Source organism: Bombina bombina, chromosome 9, assembly GCF_027579735.1.
Source record: "Bombina bombina isolate aBomBom1 chromosome 9, aBomBom1.pri, whole genome shotgun sequence".
Lineage (NCBI taxonomy): Eukaryota > Metazoa > Chordata > Amphibia > Anura > Bombinatoridae > Bombina > Bombina bombina.
The window spans coordinates 104,441,078-104,466,364 of record NC_069507.1 but is presented as its reverse complement, the minus strand read 5'-3'; the positions used below and the strand labels follow the sequence as shown (position 1 = coordinate 104,466,364).

Below are 25,287 nucleotides of genomic sequence, written 5' to 3'. Positions count from 1 at the left end.
CCCATAGAAAACAATGGGGCAGTTTGAGCGGAAAAAAAACCTAACACCTGCAAAAAAAGCAGCGTTCAGCTCCTACCGCAGCCCCATTGTTTCCTATGGGGAAACACTTCCTAAGTCTGCACCTAACACCCTAACGTACCCAGAGTCTAAACACCCCTAACCTTACACTTATTAACCCCTAATCTGCCGCCCCCGCTATCACTGACACCTGCATATTTTTTTAACCCCTAATCTGCCGCTCCGTACACAGCCGCAACCTACATTTTACTTATGTACCCCTAATCTGCTGCCCCTAACACTGCCCACCCCTATATTATATTTATTAACCCCTAATCTTCCCCCCACAATGTCGCCGCCAGCTACCTACAATAATAAACCCCTAATCTGCTGACCGGACCTCACTGCTACTATAATAAAGTTATTAACCTCTAATCCGCCTCACTCCCGCCTCACTAACCCTATAATAAATAGTATTAACCCCTAATCTGCCCTCCCTAACATCACTGACACCTAACTTCAAGTATTAACCCCTAATCTGCTGACCGGACCTCACCTCACTGCTACTCTAATAAATGTATTAACCCCTAAAGCTAAGTCTAACCCTAACACTAACACCCCCCTAAATTAAATATAATTTAAATCTAACAAAATAAATTATCTCTTATTAAATAAATTATTCCTATTTAAAGCTAAATACTTACCTGTAAAATAAACCCTAATATAGCTTCAATATAAATTATAATTATATTGTAGCTATTTTAGGACTAATATTTATTTTACAGGCAACTTTGTAATTATTTTAACCAGGTACAATAGCTATTAAGTAGTTAATAACTATTTAATACTTACCTAGATAAAATAATTACAAAATTACCTGTAAAATAAATCCTAACCTAAGTTACAATTAAACCTAACACTACACTATCAATAAATTAATTAAATAAAATACCTACAAATAAATACAAATAAATAAACTAACTAAAGTACAAAAAATAAAAAAAGCTAAGTTACAAAAAATAAAAAAATAAATTACAAACATAATAAAAATATTACAACAATTTTAAGCTAATTACACCTACTCTAAGCCCCCTAATAAAATAACAAAGCCACCCAAAATAAAAAATGCCCTACCCTATTCTAAAATTAAAATTGTAAAGCTCTTTTACCTTACCAGCCCTTAAAAGGGCCTTTTGCGGGGCATGCCCCAAAGAATTCTGCTCTTTTGCCTGTAAAAAAAAAACATACAATACCCCCCCAACATTACAACCCACCACCCACATACCCCTAATCTAACCCAAACCCCCCTTAAATAAACCTAACACTAAGCCCCTGAAGATCTTCCTACCTTATCTTCACCACACCGGGTATCACCGATCCGTCCAGGCTCCGAAATCTTCATCCAAGCCCAAGCGGGGGCTGAAGAGATCCATCATCCGGCTGAAGTCTTCTATCAAGCGGCAAGAAGAAGTCCTGAAGAGGCTCCAAAGTCTTCATCCTATCTGGGCAGAAGAGGAGATCCGGACCGGCAACCATCTTCATCCAAGCGGCATCTTCTATCTTCATCCATCCGATGACATCCATCAGATGACGAGCGGCTCCATCTTCAAGACCTCCAGCGCGGATCCATCCTCTTCTTCCGATGTCCTAAGTCCAAATGAAGGTTCCTTTAAATGATGTCATCCGAGATGGCGTTCCTCGAATTCCGATTGGCTGATAGGATTCTATCAGCCAATCGGAATTAAGGAAGAAAAAATCAGATTGGCTGATGGAATCAGCTAATCAGATTCAAGTTCAATCCGATTGGCTGATCCAATCAGCCAATCAGATTGAGCTTGCATTCTATTGGCTGATTGGAACAGCCAATAGAATGCAAGCTCAATCTGATTGGCTGATTCAATCAGCCAATCAGATTTTCCCTACCTTAATTCCGATTGGCTGATAGAATCCTATCAGACAATCGGAATTCGAGGGACGCCATCTTGGATGATGTCATTTAAAGAAACCTTCATTCGGACTTAGGACGTCGGAAGAAGAGAATGGATCCGCGCCGGAGGTCTTGAAGATGGAGCCGCTCGTCATCTGATGGATGAAGATAGAAGATGCCGCTTGGATGAAGATGGTTGCCGGTCCGGATCTCCTCTTCTGCCCGGATAGGATGAAGACTTTGGAGCATCTTCAGGACTTCTTCTTGCCGCTTAATAGAAGACTTCAGCCGGATGATGGATCTCTTCAGCCCCCGCTTGGGCTTGGGTGAAGATTTCGGAGCCTGGACGGATCGGTGATACCCGGTGTGGTGAAGATAAGGTAGGAAGATCTTCAGGGGCTTAGTGTTTATTTAAGGGGGCTTAGTGTTTATTTAAGGGGGGTTTGGGTTAGATTAGGGGTATGTGGGTTGTAATGTTGGGGGGTATTGTATGGTTTTTTTTACAGGCAAAAGAGCAGAATTCTTTGGGGCATGCCCCGCAAAAGGCCCTTTTAAGGGGTGGTAAGGTAAAAGAGCTTTTCTATTTTAATTTTAGAATAGGGTAGGGCATTTTTTTTATTTTGGGGGGCTTTGTTATTTTATTAGGGGGCTTAGAGTAGGTGTAATTAGCTTAAAATTGTTGTAATTTTTTTTATAATGTTTGTAAATTATTTTTTTTATTTTTTGTAACTTAGCTTTTTTTATTTTTTGTACTTTAGTTAGTTTATTTAATTGTATTTATTTGTAGGTATTTCATGTAATTAATTTATTGATAGTGTAGTGTTAGATTTAATTGTAGATAATTGTAGGTATTTTATTTAATTAATTTATTGATAGTGAAGTGTTAGGTGTATTTGTAACTTAGGTTAGGATTTATTTTACAGGTAATTTTGTAATTATTTTATCTAGGTAGCTATTAAATAGTAAATAACTATTTAATAGCTATTGTACCTGGTTAAAATAAATACAAAGTTGCCTGTAAAATAAATATCCTAAAATAGCTACAATATAATTATTATTTATATTGTAGCTATATTAGGGTTTATTTTACAGGTAAGTATTTAGCTTTAAATAGGAATAAATTATTTAATAAGAGTTAATTTATTTCTTTAGATTTAAATTATATTTAACTTAGGAGGGTGTTAGTGTTAGGGTTAGACTTAGCTTTAGGGGTTAATACATTTATTAGAGTAGCGGCGAGGTCTGGTCGGCCGATTAGTGGTTAATACTTGAAGTTAGGTGTCGATGATGTTAGGGAGGGCAGATTAGGGGTTAATACTATTTATTATAGGGTTAGTGAGGCGGGAGTGAGGCAGATTAGGGGTTAATAACTTTATTATAGTAGCGGTGAGGTCCGGTCGGCAGATTAGGGTTTAATAATTGTAGGTAGGTGGCGGTGACATTGGGGGCGGCAGATTAGGGGTTAATAAATATAATATAGGGGTTGGCGGTGTTAGGGGCAGCAGATTTGGGGTACATAGGGATAATGTAGGTTGCGGCGGTGTGCGGTTGGCAGATTAGGGGTTAAAAAAATTATTATAGTGGCAGCGATGTGGGGGTCCTCGGTTTAGGGGTACATAGGTAGTTTATGGGTGTTAGTGTACTTTAGAGCACAGTAGTTAAGATCTTTATGAACCGACGTTAGCCCAGAAAGCTCTTAACTCCTGGCTTTTTCTGCGGCTGGAGTTTTGTCGTTAGAGTTCTAATGCTCACTTCTGCCAAGACTCTAAATACCGGAGTTAGAAAGATCCCATTGAAAAGATAGGATACGCAAATGGCGTAGGGGGATCTGCGGTATGGAAAAGTCGCGGCTGCAAAGTGAGCGTTAGACCCTTTCCTGACTGACTCTAAATACCAGCGGTAGCCCAAAACCAGCGTTAGGCGCCTCTAACGCTGGTTTTGACGGCTAACGCCAAACTCTAAATCTAGGCGTAAGAATTTTCAAGTAGACTGTCCCTTTCATGCAGATTTAGAGTTTCTTGTATAAACGTCATATATTGCTTTTATTAGTACAGTGATAAAACATGCAACATTATGCAGTCATCAACAATATTAAATCCTTTCACTTTTAGGTCATCACATGTTTTGATTCCGCAATGTGTATAAAGAAAAGCCTGTTTCTTATTTATCTTCATCTGTTTATCTAATCCATAAGAAAACTATATTAATTTAACTGTGTTTTAATGGATCAAATTTCAATAGAAAAAGGAATTAAACAACTACCAAAAATAAATATGAAGTATGTGCATGGCAAATTCTAATTTAAATAGGGGCCCAATAACTTCTAAATAGTCATCACTAAACAGTCATTCAATAAACCAAAACAGAATACACAGGTAGGACTTTTCTAGTGCATTGCATTGCATAAAAAGACAGAATATAAATAAGCATTTCTGATTAAAGCAAATCCTTTTAAAGGTACATGCATTTTTTTATTTAATGATTCAGAAAGAGAATGTAATTTTAAACATCTTTCCAATTTAATTCTATTATTAAAGTTGCTTCATTCTCTTGATATCCTTGGCTGAAGGAGCAGCAATGCACTACTGGGAGCTAGCTGAACACATATGGTGAACCAATTACAAGAGGCATTTATGTGCAGCCACCAATCGGCATCTAGCTCCCAGTAATGCATTGCTGCTCCTGAGCCTACCTACCTGTAGATATGTTTTTAAACTAAGGATTACAAGAGAATGAAGCAAATTAGATAATAGAAGTAAAAAGGAAGGTTATTTAAAATCACATGCTCTGTCTAAATCATGAAAGACAAAGGATTGGTTCCATGTCCTTTTAATAAAATATTCTTTTGGGTGGGAGTAAAAAATATTTCTCATGAACTTTTCTTACAAAAAATGGAATTGATGGTTTTCTTTCTTTTTCTTTATAGACTAGTCATCTTCAGCAATAAGGACTACTACAACATGCTCCTATCAGCTGTATATTTTGGAGCAGGGGTCAGCAACCTTGGGCCCCCAGATTTTTTGAAACTACATTTCCTTTGATACTGAGACACTCTTTAGGCTGTATGAGCATCATGGGAAATGTAGTTCCAAAACATCTGAGAGCCCAAGGTTGCTGACCCCTGTTCTGGAGGACTGAATATTGTGGTGTGAGAGTTGTTCTTGTCAGCCAATGAGCATTAATACTTGTACCAATTAGCCAATCAGCGCTAATATTTCATATTTTCTTAAGGTTTTAATTAAATTTATATACATATTTTAAAGCATTAATGAGGTCCAAATTTCCCATACTTACATACTTCCCTATGCAATCTAACTTTGCTCCATAAATTTATATTTTATATTTAAATGATTATAGTGACAATTTAAGCAACTAATACTGCTAACCTTTGTCTAAGGGGACATGTCCACTTAAAAACTGCCAGTACGTCCTTTCATTTGTGCTTCCATAAAGATGATTAATTGAAGTCACATAAGCGCCAAACGAGCTTTGCTCTGTCGTGAAACTGGAAAACAAAAATAATTTAATTATCACTGAAATATTAACATATTGTATTGTACACTACAAATGAAGAATTTTGCCATGAAACACACTTGAGATAAACACATAAAAAAACAAACTAAGAAAAAATAAATATCCATAGTCAGGGCTGGCTGAACTATGGGATCAAGTGGGTCCAACGGACCCAGGCAGCACTTAACAAGGGGCAGCACTTCAGTGACTGAGTCACTGGCAGACCCAGACCACTCCTATCCTCTTTTTCCAGGGGGGAAGTCTCAGGCTCCCAAAAGCATAACCTCATCATGCACAAAGACACAGAACAGGTCAGGGGTGACATTCAAGGTAGGACAAATGCATCTCTTCCCTAACTTCTATCCCACTTATTGTACAAAAGCATTGGTTGCATACAGGTAGGCAGGCTTAGTAATGTCAGTGGCCAGTCTAGTAGGTTGATCTGCTAATCAGTAATGTTACTACTGGGGGGGGGGGGGACTTCATTTAATTCTCAGACCCAGGAAGCACAATATTTTGAGCCAGTCCTGTCCATAGTACCCCTTAGGAATATGATGTTATACTCAAACACTTATCAACTTAATACAAGAAAATTACTAGGCATGTTCAAAGTTTTGGGATTAGCAAACAAATGCCGAACATGGCCGCCTATGCCTTAACCTTGTTCCAGACATATAGTAATGCTAGAGAGTCCCTCTTCCACACAAAGTCCCTCTTTTTAAAAATATACTTATCCAAAAATACAAATTGCAAGCAAATGGTTACAGTCAATAAAACAAATAGATAACATCATCTGTTATGTACACATAATTCATACATTTGATAAAAGCGGGTGGCATATACAGCTATATTCAATATTCCAACACCCAATGAACACAGCACACTTATATATATATATATACAGTATATATATATATATATATATATATATATATATATATATATATAGAGAGAGAGAGAGAGAGAGAGAGAGAGAGTATCCCACAAAAGTGAGTACACCCCTCACATTTTTGTAAATATTTTATTATATTGTTTCATGTGTCAACACTGAAGAAATGACACTTTGCTACAATGTAAAGTAGTGAGTGTACAGCCTGTAAATTTGCTGTAAATTTTCTGTCCCTTTAAAATAACTCAACACACATCCATAAATGTCTAAACCGTTGGCAACAAAAGTGAGTACACCCCTAAGTGGAAATGTCCAAATTGAGCCCAGTTAGCCATTTTCCCTCCCTGGTGTCATGTGGCTCGTTAGTGTTACAAGGTCTCAGGTGTGTTAAATTTGGTGTTGTCGCTCTCACACTCTCTCATACTGGTCACTGGAAGTTCAACATGGCACCTCATGGCAAATAACTCTCTGAGGATCTGAAAAAGAGAATTGTTGCTCTACATAAAGATGGCCTAGGCTATAAGAAGATTGCCAAGACCCTGAAACTGAGCTGCAGCATGGTGGGCAAGACCATTCAGCGGTTTCATAGGACAGGTTACACTCAGAACAGGCCTCGACAAAAGAAGTTGAGTGCACATACTCAGTGTCATATCCAGAGGTTGTCTTTGGGAAATAGACAAATGTGCTGCCAGCAATGTTGCAGAGGTTGAAGGGGTGGGGGGTCAGCCTGTCAGTGCTCAGACCATATGCCGCACACTGCATCAAATTGGTCTGCATGGCTGTCGTCCCAGAAGGAAGCCTCTTCTAAAGATGATGCACAAGAAAGTCCGCAAGCAGTTTGCTGAAGACAAGCAAACTAAGGACATGGATTTCTGGAACCATGTCCTGTGGTCCGATGAGACCAAGATAAACTTATTTGGTTTAGATGCTGTCAAGCGTGTGCGGCGACAACCAGGTGAGGAGTACAAAGACAAGTGTGTCTTGCCTACAGTTAAGCATGGTGGTGGGAGTGTGGTCTGGGCCTGCATGAGTGCTGCCGGCACTGGGGATCTACAGTTCATTGAGGGAACCATGAATGCCAACATGTACTGTGACATACTAAAGCATAGCATGATCCCCTCCCTTTGGAGACTGGGCCGCAGGGCAGTATTCCAACATGATAACGACCTCAAACACACCTCCAAGATGACCACTGCCTTGCTAAAGAAGCTGAGGGTAAAGGTGATGGACTGGCCAAGCATGTCTCCAGACCTAAACCCTATTGGGCATATGTGGGACATCCTCAAACGAATGTGGGGGAGCACAAGGTCTCTAACATCTACCAGCTCAGTGATGTCGTCATAGAGGAGTGGAAGAGGACTCCAGTGGCAACCTGTGAAGCTCTGGTATACTCCATGCCCAAGAGGGTTAAGGCAGTGCTGGAAGATAATGGTGGCCACATAAAATATTGACACTTTGGGCCCAATTTGGACATTTCCACTTAGGGGTGTACTCACTTTTGTTGCCAACGGTTTAGACATTAATGGATGTGTGTTGAGTTATTTTGAGGGGACAGAAAATTTACACTGTTATACAGGCTGTACACTCACTACTTTACATTGCAGCACAGTGCAATTTCTTAAGTGTGGTCACATGAAAAGATATAATAAAATATTTAAAAAAATGTGAGGGGTGTACTACCCTTTTGTGGGATACTGTATATATATATATATATATATATATATATATATATATATATATATACACACACACACATATATATATATATATATATATATATATATATATATACACACACACATATGTATTTATATTCACACTGCATATAACATAATCCAACAACATTTATCTTATATTTTGATTTATCAAGCTTATTACAACATTCATTTATAATATATAATGGTAACAAAATTGCTATATACACACAGTAGCAATAGAATGCCACTGATACACATAAAGAACATACTATTACCCAGATTACAAGCGGAGTGCAAAAATATTAGCAAAGTAATTAGCAATATTATTTTTGCGCTCATATTACAGGTTGAAAGTAAATATTTTAGATCTCAAGTGAAACGCTAACATCTGCATGTCAGATAGCATAGTGCCCTAAAATCCCACACATAGTAAACTTCTATAGAGGTGCGCTGAAAAACTAATGTGGGCTATAACTTAAATGCAAAGCCAAAAGTGCGCTAAACTGAATGTCAAATAGCAGAGTTCTTCACTTCTTTTTAAACTATGCTTAAAACACTGCTCACATATATACATACATATACATACATATCTACCCACACACACATACACATGCATACAGTCATTGACAAAAATATTGGCAACCCTACATTTCTGTCAGATAATGTACCACTTCACCCAGAAAATTGTTGCAATTACAAATGTTTAGGCATTCTCATGTTTATTTCTTTTGATTGTATTCGTATGACACAAAAAAGTGGAGAAAAAAGCGCCAAATCTGACACATTCTACGCAAAACTCCAAAAAACAGAATTATGTTTACCTGATAAATTTCTTTCTCCTACGGTGTGTCCGGTCCACGGCTTCATCCTTACTTGTGGGATATTCTCATTCCCTACAGGAAATGGCAAAGAGAGCACACAGCAAAGCTGTCCATATAGCCCCCCCTCTGGCTCCGCCCCCCAGTCATTCGACCGAAGGTTAGGAGAAAAAGGAGAAACCATAAGGTGCCGTGGTGACTGTAGTGTACAAAAAACAAAAATTTTAAACCTGACTAAAAGCCAGGGCGGGCCGTGGACCAGACACACCGTAGGAGAAAGAAAGTTATCAGGTAAACATAAATTCTGTTTTCTCCTACATTGGTGTGTCCGGTCCACGGCTTCATCCTTACTTGTGGGAACCAATACCAAAGCTTTAGGACACGGATGAAGGGAGGGAACAAGTCAGGTAACCTAAACGGAAGGCACCACTGCTTGCAAAACCTTTCTCCCAAAAATAGCCTCCGAAGAAGCATAAGTATCAAATTTGTCAAATTTGGCAAATGTATGCAGAGAAGACCAAGTCGCTGCCTTACAGATCTGTTCAACAGAAGCCTCATTCTTGAAGGCCCATGTGGAAGCCACAGCTCTAGTAGAGTGAGCTGTAATTCGTTCAGGAGGCTGCCGTCCGGCAGTCTCATAAGCTAATCGGATGATGCTTTTTAGCCAAAAGGAAAGAGAAGTAGCAGTAGCTTTCTGACCTCTCCTCTTACCAGGATAGACGACAAACAAGGATGATGTCTGTCTGAAATCCTTTGTTTCTTCTAAATAGAATTTTAAAGCACGAACCACATCAAGGTTATGTAACAAACGTTCCTTCTTCGAAACTGGATTCGGACACAGAGAAGGAACAACTATTTCCTGGTTAATATTCCTGTTGGAAACCACCTTTGGAAGAAAACCAGGCTTGGTACGTAAAACTATCTTATCTGTATGGAATACCAGATAGGATGAAGTACACTGCAAAGCAGACAATTCAGAAACTCTTCTAGCAGAAGAAATAGCAACCAAAAACAGAACTTTCCAAGATAGTAACTTAATATCTATGGAATGTAAAGGTTCAAACGGAACCCCTTGAAGAACTGAAAGAACTAAGTTTAGACTCCATGGAGGAGTCATAGGTCTGTAGACAGGCTTGATTCTGACTAACGCCTGTACAAACGCTTGTACATCTGGCACGGCTGCCAGACGTTTGTGCAACAAGACAGACAGAGCAGATATCTGTCCCTTTAGAGAACTAGCTGACAGACCTTTCTCCAAACCCTCTTGGAGAAAGGAAAGTATCCTTGGAATCCTAATTTTACTCCATGAGTAACCCTTGGATTCGCACCAACAGATATATTTTTGCCATATCTTATGGTAAATTTTCCTGGTCACAGGTTTTCTGGCCTGAACCAGAGTATCTATAACAGATTCCGAAAACCCACGCTTAGATAGAATCAAGCGTTCAATTTCCAAGCAGTCAGTTGCAGAGAAACTAGATTTGGATGTTCGAATGGACCTTGTACTAGGAGGTCCTGTCTCCAAGGTAGCTTCCATGGTGGAGCCGATGACATATTCACCAGGTTTGCATACCAAGTCCTGCGTGGCCACGCAGGAGCTATTAGAATCACCAAAGCCTTCTCCTGTGTGATCCTGGCTACTAGCCTGGGAAGGAGAGGAAACGGTGGAAACACATAAGCTAGATTGAACGACCAAGGCGCCACTAATGCATCTACTAGTGTCGCCTTGGGATCCCTGGATCTGGACCCGTAGTGTGGAACCTTGGAGTTCTGACGAGACGCCATCAGATCCATATCTGGAATGCCCCATAGTTGAGTTAACTGGGCAAAGACCTCCGGGTGAAGTTCCCACTCCCCCGGATGGAAAGTCTGACGACTCAAATAATCCGCCTCCCAGTTGTCTACTCCTGGGATGTGAATTGCAGATAGATGGCAGGAGTGATCCTCCGCCCATTTGATGATCTTGGATACCTCTCTCATCACCAGGGAACTCTTTGTCCCTCCCTGATGATTGATGTACGCTACAGTCGTCATGTTGTCCGACTGAAATCTTATGAATTTGGCCTTCGCTAGTTGAGGCCAAGCCAGGAGCGCATTGAATATCACTCTCAGTTCCAAAATGTTTATCGGGAGGAGAGACTCTTCCCGAGACCATAGACCCTGAGCTTTCAGGGAGTCCCAAACTGCGCCCCAGCCTAAGAGACTGGCGTCGGTCGTGACAATGATCCACTCTGGCCTGCGGAAACTCATTCCCTGAGCCAGGTGATCCTGAGACAACCACCAGAGGAGTGAGTCTCTGGTTTTCTGGTCCATTTGAATCTGGGGAGACAAGTCTGCATAATCCCCATTCCACTGTTTGAGCATGCACAGTTGCAATGGTCTTAAATGAATTCGAGCAAAAGGAACCACGTCCATTGCCGCAACCATTAGTCCTATCACCTCCATGCACTGAGCTATGGAGGGCTGAGGAATAGATTGAAGAACTCGACAAGCGTTCAGAAGCTTTAACTTCCTGACCTCTGTCAGAAAGATCTTCATTTCCACGGAGTCTATTATTGTTCCCAGAAAGGGAACCCTTGTGGACGGGGACAGGGAACTTTTTTCTATGTTCACCTTCCACCCGTGAGATCTGAGAAAGGCTAAAACAATGTCTGTATGAGCCCTTGCTTTGGGAAGGGACTACGCTTGTATTAGAATGTCGTCTAGGTAAGGTGCTACTGCAATGCCCCTCGGTCTTAGCACCGCTAGAAGGGACCCTAGCACCTTTGTGAAAATTCTGGGAGCAGTGGCTAAACCGAACGGAAGAGCCACGAACTGGTAATGTTTGTCCAGAAAGGCGAACCTCAGGAACTGATGGTGATCTTTGTGGATAGGAATTTGCAGGTACGCATCCTTTAAGTCCCCGGTAGTCATGTATTGACTCTCCTGGATCGTTGGTAAAATTGTCCGAATGGTTTCCATTTTGAATGATGGAACTCTGAGGAATTTGTTTAGAATTTTTAAGTCCAGAATTGGCCTGAAAGTTCCTTCTTTTTTGGGAACTACAAACAGGTTTGAGTAAAAACCCAGTCCTTGTTCCGCTGTTGGAACTGGGTGTATCACTTCCATCTTTATTAGGTCTTCTACGCAACGTAAGAATGCCTGTCTCTTTATCTGGTCTAAAGATAAGCGAGACATGTGGAACATTTCCCTTGGAGGAAGTTCCTTGAACTCTAGAAGATACCCCTGAGAAACAATTTCTAGTGCCCAGGGGTCCGGAACATCTCTTGCCCAAGCCTGAGCAAAGAGAGAAAGTCTGCCCCCTACTAGATCCGGTCCCGGATCGGGGGCTACTCCTTCATGCTGTCTTGGTAGCAGCAGCAGGCTTTTTGGCCTGTTTTCCCTTGTTCCAGCCTTGCAATGGTTTCCATGCTGGTTTAGGCTGGGAAGCGTTACCCTCTTGTGTAGAGGCTGCAGAGTTAGAAGCCGGTCCGTTCCTGAAATTGCGAAAGGAACGAAAATTAGACTTATTTTTTGCTTTGAAAGGCCTATCCTGTGGAAGGGCATGGCCCTTTCCCCCAGTGATGTCTGAAATAATCTCCTTCAATTCTGGCCCGAAAAGGGTCTTACCTTTGAAAGGAATATTAAGCAATTTTGTTTTGGACGACACATCCGCCGACCAAGATTTTAGCCAAAGCGCCCTGAGCGCCACTATTGCAAAACCTGAATTTTTCGCCGCTAATTTAGCCAATTGAAAAGCGGCATCCAAAATAAAGGAATTAGCCAACTTTAGTGCGTGAATTCTGTCCATGACCTCATCATATGGAGTCTCCTTTTGGAGCGAATTTTCTAGTTCATCGAACTAAAAAGACGCCGCCGTGGTGACAGGAATAATTGGTTGAAGAAGGAAACCTTGCTGAACAAAAATTTTCTTAAGCAATCCTTCCAATTTTTTATCCATAGGATCTTTGAAAGCGCAACTGTCCTCTATAGGAATAGTTGTGCGCTTAGCTAACGTTGAAACTGCCCCCTCTACCTTAGGGACCATTTGCCATGCATCCCTTCTGGGGTCGACAATTGGGAACATCTTCTTAAATATAGGAGGGGGAACAAAAGGTACACCTGGCTTCTCCCACTCCTTAGTCACTATGTCCGCCACCCTCTTGGGTATCGGAAATGCATCAGCGTGCACTGGGACCTCTAAGAATTTGTCCATTTTGCATAACTTCTCTGGAATCACCAAAGTATCACAAGCATCAAGTGTAGCTAGCACCTCCTTCAGCAGAGCGCGGAGATGTTCTAGCTTAAATTTAAATGCCACAATATCAGGTTCTGCCTGCTCAGATATTTTTCCTGAGTCAGAAATTTCTCCCTCGGACAGACCCTCCCTCACTGCTAACTCAGATTGATGTGAGGGCATAACAGATAAATTATCTTCTGCGCCTCCTTGCTCATCCTCTGTATTTAAAACTGAGCAATCACGCTTTCTAGGAAATGCTGGCAGTTTGGATAAAAGAGCTGCTAGCGAATTATCCATTACTGCTGTTAATTGCTGCATAGTAACAAGCATTGGTGCGCTAGATGTACTAGGTATCGCCTGCACGGGCAAAGCTGGTATTGACACAGAAGGAGAGGATGATGAACTATCCCCACTACCTTCATTTAAAGAATCATCTTGGGCAACATTATTAAATGTGACAGTACTGTCCTTAATCTGTTTGGACGCCATGGCACAATTCTCACATACATTTAATGGGGGAACCACCTTGGCCTCCATACACACAGAACATAGGCTATCTGAAGGTACAGACATGTTAAACAGACTTAGGCAGACTTTTAATGCAATAAAAACAATTTTAAACAAAACCGTAACTGTCTCTTTAAATAATAAAAAAGGGCACCCTTTATTTCTGAATGATAGAAAAACATCAAAGAAATATCCAATCTTAATGAAATTTATACCCCAGTGTCTTAATGCTTTGAAAGTATTGCACACCAATTTTCAAGCCACTTAACCCCTAAATGTCCAAACCGGAGCTAAAATAACAATTAACCGGTTTAAACACACTACAGTCCCTGCCACAGTCTTTGCTGCAGCGTTTACCTTCCTTAGGGGTTATTCACAACAGTAATAAGCCTCTCTGAAGTCCTTTTCTAAGCTTCTGGACCTTCCACGTGAAGCTGCATGTACTGCCTAGTGAAAAGTAACTGCGCAACTGAGGCGCGAAAATGAGGCCTCCTCCCTCTGCATTCCAGAGTGAAGGGGCCTTTCTGACAAGATTAGGTGTCTAAACGGCTGCCAGGCGCAAATAAAGTTCCCCAAAAGTGTTTTAAAGTTTGCAAAACACTCCAAATGTCACATAAATATGATAAAAACCAAACGACTTAGCCCACAATAGTGTCAACCAGCATAGAGCCCAAGTTATAAGCCTTAATTCTGTTACTGAGTCTAAGAAAATGGCTAACCTATCCCAGAAGGGAAAACTGACAGTATTCTAGCATTACTAGGTCTTGTTAGAAAAGTGACTGATCATACCTGAAGCAGATAAGTCTGCAAACTGTTCCCCCCAACTGAAGTTCTCTGGTTTCAACAGTCCTGCGTGGGAACAGCAATGGATTTTAGTTACTGGTGCTAAAATCAGACTCCTCTTTTAACAGAAATCTTCATCACTTTCTGTTGTAGAGTAAATAGTACAAACTGGCTCTATTTTAAAATAACAAACTCTTGATAGAAGAAATAAAAACTACAACTAACACCACATACTCTTTACCATCTCCGTGGAGATGCAACTTGTACAGAGCGGCAAAGAGAATGACTGGGGGCGGAGCCAGAGGGGGGGGCTATATGGACAGCTTTGCTGTGTGCTCTTTTTGCCATTTCCTGTAGGGAATGAGAATATCCCACAAGTAAGGATGAAGCCGTGGACCGGACACACCAATGTAGGAGAAATAGACTGGACAAAATTATAGGCACCCTCAATTTAATATTTGGTAGCACACCCATTGGAACAAATAACTGAAATCAAGCGCTTCCTGTAACCATTAATGAGTTTCTTACACCTCCCTACTGGAATTTTTAATCACTCTTCTATTACCAGTCTAATACTTATTGCATTTAACTGTGGTATGCTGTTTAATTACAACTTCAGTGAACCTGATAGATTGGCTGACAACCTATGATGTCATCAACTAACTTGCTATTGGTTATTCGTCAGGAGCTGACATTTCCTATAACGAATCAAGTACAACTTACTGTCAAACTTTGATCCTATCACAAAATAGAGGCGGGCACAATATTGTGAGATAAACTGCCCAGTCCGGCCGGCGTGTAACCCTCCGAAGAAGCGTTATGTGAAACGCACATCAAGGGGCACTCTCACAAGGTCATAGTACCTCTAGTTTTTATGTGCTTACTCAGTACTCTATTATATTAATCTCAGTACTACTATATTATCAGTCAGATTAATGAAAATGTGAGCCTCCGCTATAGAAGAGGCTTTTTCAGTTTAGCTGGACGTTATTTCATTCATAAATCTTGGCTCTTAGCGTTTATTTTTAAGTGGTATTGCTACTCTTATTCTACCTTAACTCTCAGTAGTACAGCAACGCTTATCTAACTCTGTAATGTATTATCAGAGCTGGAGGCAGTAGTTTGTTGCAGTGACATTAATAACAATTACAAGATAATATATGCTAAGTTATGAACAATATTTCTTGTTATTATATTAACGGTAATAACGTATGAGTGGTTTATAATCTATTACCAGTCTAATACTTACTGCATTTAACTGTGGTATGCTGTTTAATTACAACTTGCATTAAATCTTGCTGCACAAGCAGGTAATGTGTGTAGCTGTCCATTCACTGCAGGTGGGCCTAGATTTGGAGTTTGGCGGTAGATGGGCTGTTAACGCTCCGCTGGCTTTTTTCTGGCCGCACCATAAAATTAACTCTGGTATCGAGAGTTCAAAAAAATGCTGCGTTAGGCTCCAAAAAAGGAGCGTAGAGCATTTTTACCGCAAATGCAACTCTCGATACCAGAGTTGCTTACGGACGCGGCCAGCCTCAAAAACGTGCTCGTGCACGATTCTCCCATAGGAAACAATGGGGCTGTTTGAGCTGTAAAAAAACCTAACACCTGCAAAAAAGCAGCGTTCAGCTCCTAACGCAGCCCCATTGTTTCCTATGGGGAAACACTTCCTACGTCTGCACCTAACACCCTAACATGTACCCCGAGTCTAAACACCCCTAACCTTACACTTATTAACCCCTAATCTGTCGCCCCCGCTATCGCTGACCCCTGCATTATATTATTAACCCCTAATCTTCCGCTCCGTAAACCGCCGCAACTTACATTATCCCTATGTACCCCTAATCTGCTGCCCCTAACACCGCCGACCCCTATATTATATTTATTAACCCCTAATCTGCCCCCCTCAACGTCGCCGACACCTGCCTACACTTATTAACCCCTAATCTGCCGAGCGGACCTGAGCGCTACTATAATAAAGTTATTAACCCCTAATCCGCCTCACTAACCCTATCATAAATAGTATTAACCCCTAATCTGCCCTCCCTAACATCGCCGACACCTAACTTCAATTATTAACCCCTAATCTGACGACCGGAGCTCACCGCTACTATAATAAATGGATTAACCCCTAAAGCTAAGTCTAACAATAACACTAACACCCCCCTAAATTAAATATAATTTAAATCTAACGAAATTAATTAACTCTTATTAAATAAATTATTCCTATTTAAAGCTAAATACTTACCTGTAAAATACATCCTAATATAGCTACAATATAAATTATAATTATATTGTAGCTATTTTAGGATTAATATTTATTTTACAGGCAACTTTGTAATTATTTTAACCAGGTACAATAGCTATTAAATAGTTAAGAACTATTTAATAGTTACCTAGTTAAAATAATAACAAAATTACCTGTAAAATAAATCCTAACCTAAGTTATAATTAAACCTAACACTACCCTATCAATAAATTAATTAAATAAACTACCTACAATTACCTACAATTAACCTAACACTACACTATCAATAAATAAATTAAATACAATTGCTACAAATAACTACAATTACATAAACTAACTAAAGTACAAAAAATAAAAAAGAACTAAGTTACAAAAAATAAAAAAATATTTACAAACATAAGAAAAATATTACAACAATTTTAAACTAATTACACCTACTCTAAGCCCCCTAATAAAATAACAAAGACCCCCAAAATAAAAAAATGCCCTACCCTATTCTAAATTAATAGAGTTAAAAGCTCTTTTACCTTACCAGCCCTGAACAGGGCCCTTTGCGGGGCATGCCCCAAGAAAATCAGCTCTTTTGCCTGTAAAAAAAAACATACAATACCCCCCCCCAACATTACAACCCACCACCCACATACCCCTAATCTAACCCAAACCCCCCTTAAATAAACCTAACACTAAGCCCCTGAAGATCTTCCTACCTTGTCTTCACCATCCAGGTATCACCGATCCGTCCTGGCATCCGGTGCTGAAGAGGTCCAGAAGAGGCTCCAAAGTCTTCCTCCTATCCGGCAAGAAGAGGACATCCGGACCGGCAAACATCTTCTCCAAGCGGCATCTTCGATCTTCTTCCATCCGGTGCGGAGCGGGTCCATCTTGAAGCAGCCGACGCGGATCCATCCTCTTCTTCCGGTGTCTCCCGACGAATGACGGTTCCTTTAAGGGACGTCATCCAAGATGGCGTCCCTCGAATTCCGATTGGCTGATAGGATTCTATCAGCCAATCGGAATTAAGGTAGGAAAATTCTGATTGGCTGATGGAATCAGCCAATCAGAATCAAGTTCAATCCTATTGGCTGATCCAATCAGCCAATCAGATTGAGCTCGCATTCTATTGGCTGTTCCGATTGGAGTTAGTTAATTAATTTCGTTAGATTTAAATTATATTTAACTTAGGGGGATGTTGGTGTTAGGGTTAGACTTAGCTTTAGGGGTTAATCCATTTATTATAGTAGCGGTGAGCTCCGGTCGTCAGATTAGGGGTTAATAATTGAAGTTAGGTGTCGGCGATGTTAGGGAGGGCAGATTAGGGGTTAATACTATTTATGATAGGGTTAGTGAGGCGGATTAGGGGTTAATAACTTTATTATAGTAGCGCTCAGGTCCGCTCGGCAGATTAGGGGTTAATAAGTGTAGGCAGGTGTCGGCGACGTTGAGGGGGGCAGAGTAGGGGTTAATAAATATAATATAGGGGTCGGCGGTGTTAGGGGCAGCAGATTAGGGTACATAAGGATAACGTAGGTGGCGGCGCTTTGCGGTCGGCAGATTAGGGGTTAATTATTGTAAGTAGCTGGCGGCGACGTTGTGGGGGGCAGGTTAGGGGTTAATAAATGTAATACAGGGGTCGGCGGGGTTAGGGGCAGCAGATTAGGGGTACATAAGTATAATGTAGTTGGCGGTCGGCAGATTAGGGGTTAAAAAATTTTAATCGAGTGGCGGCGATGTGGGGGGACCTCGGTTTAGGGGTACATAGGTAGTTTATGGGTGTTAGTGTACTTTAGGGTACAGTAGTTAAGAGCTTTATGAACCGGCGTTAGCCCAGAAAGCTCTTAACTCCTGCTTTTTTCCGGCGGCTGGAGTTTTGTCGTTAGAGCTCTAACGCTCACTTCAGAAACGACTCTAAATACCGGCGTTAGAAAGATCCCATTGAAAAGATAGGATACGCAATTGACGTAAGGGGATCTGCGGTATGGAAAAGTCGTGGCTGAAAAGTGAGCGTTAGACCCTTTAATCACTGACTCCAAATACCGGCGGTAGCCTAAAACCAGCGTTAGGAGCCTCTAACGCTGGTTTTCACGGCTAACGCCAAACTCTAAATCTAGCCGAAAGTATCTTACCTCACAGCTGATAATTACACTATCTAACACTTAGATTCAGTAGCTATACATTTTGCCACACTATGTGCTGATAAAATCTATGATAAGAAACTATTTTATGCAGGCAAGTAGTAAAATCTTATGAACAGTTGGTAACACAACTATCTGATATTAGAGTGATTACAACACCTTGTGTGAGGTTGGATAATATATATTTCCATTTGGATAACAATAGTATCAGATAGTGTTACTGTGTCTCACCACAATCAATATTTACTTTGTTGCATAAAAATGAATTTTTGCCAAGTCACTAGCAATTATAAAATTAGTATTTAACCTCATGCTAACAACTTACCTACCTGATACTTAGATAGGTGGTAATACCTTATGAGAGGGTTATTATATTTTCCTACCTTATAGCCATAGTATCAGATATTGTTTCTCTGACTTTGTGATAACAATTATTTATACCTATTTTAATTATAGGACTGAGTTCAAGCTAATTTTAACAGTGTGTGTGCGTGTGTGCGTGTACCAGTCAGGTGAGGACTTTCATTTGTCTCTAATAACGTTTTTTAGTAAGAATGATTAAAATTTTGAGAGACAAGAATTTCTCTTTTTCTTAAATACATTATTGGAGTTTGGCAGTTGTCCCCTTTTTTGCAAAACTATTTGCATTTTGGTACATAAACACACAACAGAAAGGTTGAGTACATTTTTCACAATTTTAACTGGTTGCCGGTGTGATTTCTATAGTGTCAGCACCTGTTAATGGATTCAGGTGAGTTTAATTACAAGTTACAGGAGCATCACAAACTTGGAATGCAATAATTTCTTACAATTTTAAGAAGGTGCCAATAATTTTGTCCAGTCCATTTTTGGAGTTTTGCGTGGAATGTGTCAGATTTTGCTATTTTTTTTCTCCACTTTTTCGTGTCATACCAATACAAACAAAAGAAATAAACATGGGAATGCCTAAACATTTGTAATTGCAACAATTTTCTGGGCAAAGTGGTGCATTATCTGACAGAAATGTAGGGGTGCCAATAGTTTTGTCCATGACTGTATGCATGTGTATGTGTGTGTGGGTAGATATGTATGTATATGTATGTATGTTTGCAGTGTTTAAAACATAGTTTAAAAGGAAGTAAAGAACTCTGCTATTTGACTTTTGGTTTAGCGCACCTTTGGCTTTGCTCTTAAGCTATAGCCCACATTAGTTTTTCAGCGCACCTCTATAGAAGTTTACTATGTGAGGGATTTAGGGCACTACGCTATCTGACATGCAGAGGTGTGATCCGATAAAGATCGTAGTTTGCGGCGCAAGCAAGGGAACCCCCGCTGCCCGTAGTTTCAGCTCGCAACTCGAGCTATCCCATATACAGCGCCGTCAGAGGCTAAAGTGCCGTAAGTCTGACAAACCAGCGATGTCCAGAAATCTGCGTAAGTACACATTTCTGGAGTCGCCAGTGACTTACGGCACTTTAGAAACTGCCAGCGCCTACAAAACCTGACTAAAGTTATTAAATCTCCCGTACTGTCTAACACGCCTCCCAAACATAGCCCGACACGTCTAACCCTCTATCCGCTATCCCCCCTTACTATCCTAACAATAAAAAATGTATTAACCCCTAAACCACCGCTCCCGGACCCCGCCGTCACCTAATAAAGTTATTAACCCCTAAACCGCCGCTCCCGGACCCCGCTGCCAGCTATATTAAATCTATAACCCCCTAATGTGAGCCGCCATCTACCTTACCTACCCCCTAAAGTGAGCCCCTTACACCGCCGCCATCTATCTTACCTACCCACTAAAGTGAGCCCCTTACACCGCCGCCATCTACCTTACCTACCCCCTAAAGTGAGCCCCTACCCTGCCGCCATCTACCTTACCTACCCCCTAAAGTGAGCCCCTACCCCGCTGCCATCTACCTTACCTACCCCCTAAAGTGAGCCCCTTACACCGCCGCCATCTACCTTGCCTACCCCCTAAAGTGAGCCCCTTACACCGCCACCATCTACCTTACCTACCCCCTAAAGTGAGCTCCTACCCCGCCGCCATCTATTTTAAAAAATATTAACCCCTAATTTAATCCCCCTACACAGCCGCCACCTATATTAAACACATTAACCCCTAATCTAATCCCCCTACACCGCCGCCAGCTATATTAACTATATTAACCCTAATTATATTAGGGTTAACATAGTTAATATAGTTATTATATTATATATATTAACTATATTAACCCTAATTATATTAGGGTTAATATAGTTAATATAGTTATTATAATATCTATATTAACTATATTAACCCTAATATAATTAGGGTTAATATAGTTAATATCGTTATTATATTATATATATATATTAAGTATAATAACCCTATCTAACTCTAACATCCCTAACTAAATTCTTATTAAAATAAATCTAATTAATATTAATATTATTAATTAAAATATTCCTATTTAAATCTAAATACTTACCTATAAAATAAACCCTAAGATAGCTACAATGTAATTAATAATTACATTGTAGCTATTTTAGGGTTTATATTTATTTTACAGGTAACTTGGTATTTATTTTAACTAGGTACAATAGCTATTAAATAGTTAATAACTATTTAATAGCTACCTAGTTAAAATAATTACCAATTTACCTGTAAAATAAATCCTAACCTAAGTTACAAATACACCTACACTATCAATAAATTAAATAAACTACAAATATCTAAACTAAAATACAATTAAATAAACTAAACTAAATTACAAAAAAACAAACACTAAATTACAAAAAATAAAAAAGATTACAAGATTTTTAAGCTAATTACACCTATTCTAAGCCCCCTAATAAAATAATAAAGCCCCCCAAAATAAAAAAAATTCCCTACCCTATTCTAAATTAAAAAAAGTTAACAGCTCTTTTACCTTACCAGCCCTTAAAAGGGCCTTTTGCGGGGCATGCCCCAAAGAAAACAGCTCTTTTGCCTGTAAAAAAAAACACAATACCACCCCCCAACATTACAACCCACCACCCACATACTATACTATTCTAAACCCACCCAAACCCCCCTTAAAAAAACCTAACACTACCCCCCTGAAGATCTCCCTACCTTGTATTCACCCAGCCGGGCAGAACTCTTCATCCGATCCGGGCGATGTCTTCAATCAAGCGGCAAATAAGTCTTCTTCCATCCGAGCGATGTCTTCAAGCAAGCGCCAAAGAAGTCTTCTTCCATCCGGGCGATGTCTTCAAGCAAGCGTCAAAGAAGTCTTCTTCCATCCGGGCGATGTCTTCAAGCAAGCGGCAAAGAAGTCTTATTCCATCCGGGCGATGTCTTCAAGCAAAGCGGCATCTTCAATCTTCTTTCTTCGCTCCTCCGCCGCGGAGCATCCATCCGGCACGAAGACTGAACGAGGAATGAGGTACCTTTAAATGAAGTCATCCAAGATGAAAGAAGATTGAAGATGCCGCTTTGCTTGAAGACATCGCCGGATGGAAGAAGACTTCTCTGCCGCTTGCTTGAAGACATCGCCCGGATGGAAGAAGACTTCTTTGCCGCTTGATTGAAGACATCGCCCGGATGGAAGAAGACTTCTATGCTGCTTGATTTAAGACATCGCCCAGATCGGATGAAGAGTTCTGCCCGGCTGGGTGAATACAAGGTAGGGAGATCTTTAGGGGGGTAGTGTTAGGTTTTTTTAAGGGGTGTTTGGGTGGGTTTAGAATAGGGGTATGTGGGTGGTGGGTTGTAGTAATGTTTGGGGGTGGTATTATATTTTTTTTTTACAGGCAAAAGAGCTGTTTTCTTTGGGGCATGTCCCGCAAAAGGCCCTTTTAAGGGCTGGTAAGGTAAAAGAGCTGTTAACTTTTTTAATTTAGAATAGGGTAGGGAATTTTTTTTATTTTGGGGGGCTTTAATATTTTATTAGGGGGCTTAGAATAGTTGTAATTAGCTTAAAAATCTTGTAATCTTTTTTTTATTTTTTGTAATTTAGTGTTTTTTTTTTGTAATTTAGTTTAGTTTATTTAATTGTATTTTAGTTTAGATATTTGTAGTTTATTTAATTTATTGATAGTGTAGGTGTATTTGTAACTTAGGTTAGGATTTATTTTACAGGTAAATTGGTAATTATTTTAACTAGGTAGTTATTAAATAGTTATTAACTATTTAATAGCTATTGTACCTAGTTAAAATAAATACCAAGTTACCTGTAAAATAAATATAAACCCTAAAATAGCTACAATGTAATTATTAATTACATTGTAGCTATCTTAGGGTTTATTTTATAGGTAAGTATTTAGATTTAAATATTTTAATTAATAATATTAATATTAATTAGATTTTTTTTTAATAAGAATTTAGTTAAGGATGTTAGAGTTAGATAGGGTTATTATACTTAATATATATATAATATAATAACGATATTAACTATATTAACCATAATATAATTAGGGTTAATATAGTTAATATATATAATATAATAACTATATTAACTATATTAACCCTAATATAATTAGGGTTAATATAGTTAATATATATAATATAATAACTATATTAACCCTAATATAATTAGGGTTAATATAGTTAATATAGTTGGTGGCGGTGTAGGGGATTAGATTAGGGGTTAATGTGTTTAATATAGGTGGCGGCGGTGTAGGGGGATTAAATTAGGGGTTAATATTTTTAAAATAGATGGCGGCGGTGTAAGGGGCTCACTTTAGGGGGTAGGTAAGGTAGATGGCGGCGGTGTAAGGGGCTCACTTTAGGGGGTAGGTAAGGTAGATGGCGGCGGGGTAGGGGCTCACTTTAGGGGGTATGTAAGGTAGATGGCGGCGGGGTAGGGGCTCACTTTAGGGGGTAGGTAAGGTAGATGGCGGCGGTGTAAGGGGCTCACTTTAGTGGGTAGGTAAGGTAGATGGCGGCGGTGTAAGGGGCTCACTTTAGGGGGTTATAGATTTAATATAGCTGGCGGCGGGGTCCGGGAGCGGCGGTTTAGGGGTTAATTCATTTTTTATTGTTAGGATAGTGAGGGGGGATAGCGGATAGAGGGTTAGATGTGTCGGGCTATGTTTGGGAGGCGTGTTAGACAGTACGGGAGATTTAATAACTTTAGTCAGGTTTTGTAGGCGCCGGCAGTTTCTAAATTGCCGTAAGTCACTGGCGACTCCAGAAATTTGTACTTACGCAGATTTCTGGACATCGCTGGTTTGTCAGACTTACGGCACTTTAGCCTCTGACGGCGCCATATATGGGATAGCTCGAGTTGCGAGCTGAAACTACGGGCGGCGGGGGTTCCCTCGCTTGCGCCGCAAACTACGATCTTTATCGGATCACGCCCCTGATGTTAGTGTTTCCCTCGAGAGCTAAAATATTTACTTTCAACTCGTAATATGAGCGCAAACATATTATTGCTAATGACTGTGCGAATATTTTTGCACTCCGCTTGTAATATGGGTCATAGTATGTTCTTTATGTGTATCAGTGGCATTCAATTGCTACTGTGTGTATATAGTAAGTTATTAAAATATATTATAAATGAATGTTGTAATAAGCTTGATAAATCATAATATAACATAAATATTGTTGGATATATGTTATATGCAGTGTGTATATAAATATATATGTATGTGTGTGTATATATATATGTGTGTGAATTTTCTGGGCGAAGTGGTGCATTATCTAAAAGAAATACAGGGGTGCCATATTTTTGGCCATGACTGTATATACACATAATAAAACACACTATCCATAGAACATATTCCTTAAATCAATGTTAAAAACATATGTTTTCATATGTATTTTTTGAATAAACTTGGAAGTTTTACAAAATAAGGAGTCCTTTTGCGCTTTAATGCGCTCTGCTATTTTAGATGTTCTATTTCCCTTTGACGCCCGCTCACAGACCGGGTTTAGAGCGCACACAGCTGCAGGTCTCCTGAAATCAGCAACACTCCCACTCTCTACAGTGTGCCGTACTTCAGCGTGCTCTCAGGTACTGTTCACTTTTAATTTTGAATTACTCAGGGGTCCCGCTGTGCGGTTCTACTTTTCTATTGTTTGCATATATATATAACACTTTATTAAAAATGATCGGACATTTATTAAATATGAAAATTGCATAAATGTGTTTTTTTTCATGTTTTCATCTACTTAACTGTAAAGGGCTCCAATGCACTTATATACAGTATATTTGTCTATATGTGTGTACATATGTATTTATGTGTTTATATGTGTATATATGTCTGTAAATATACACATATAAATACATACAGTATGTACACATATATAGACATATACTTATATATATATATATATATATATATATATGCAAACAATAGCAAAGTAGAAGCGCACAGCGGGACCCCTGAGTAATTCAAAATTAAAAGTGAACAGTACCTGAGAGCACGCTGAAGTACGGCACACTGTAGAGAGTGGGAGTGTTGCTGATTTCAGGAGACCTGCAGCTGTGTGCGCTCTAAACCCGGTCTGTGAGCGGCGTCAAAGGGAAATAGAACATCTAAAATAGCAGAGCGCATTAAAGCGCAAAAGGACTCCTTATTTTGTAAAACTTCCAAGTTTATTCAAA

At 39.8% G+C, this 25,287-nt stretch overlaps 1 protein-coding gene across 1 annotated transcript in view; it reads right to left on the bottom strand.

The window, feature by feature from the left end:
* LOC128640001 (cobalamin binding intrinsic factor) overlaps positions 1-25,287 on the bottom strand; it is a 102,551-nt gene that overhangs the window by 1,049 nt on the left and 76,215 nt on the right. The window contains exon 8 of the mRNA XM_053692292.1: positions 5,311-5,429. Within this exon, the coding sequence (XP_053548267.1) occupies positions 5,311-5,429 (119 nt within the window). The remainder of the gene's footprint in view (positions 1-5,310; positions 5,430-25,287) is intronic.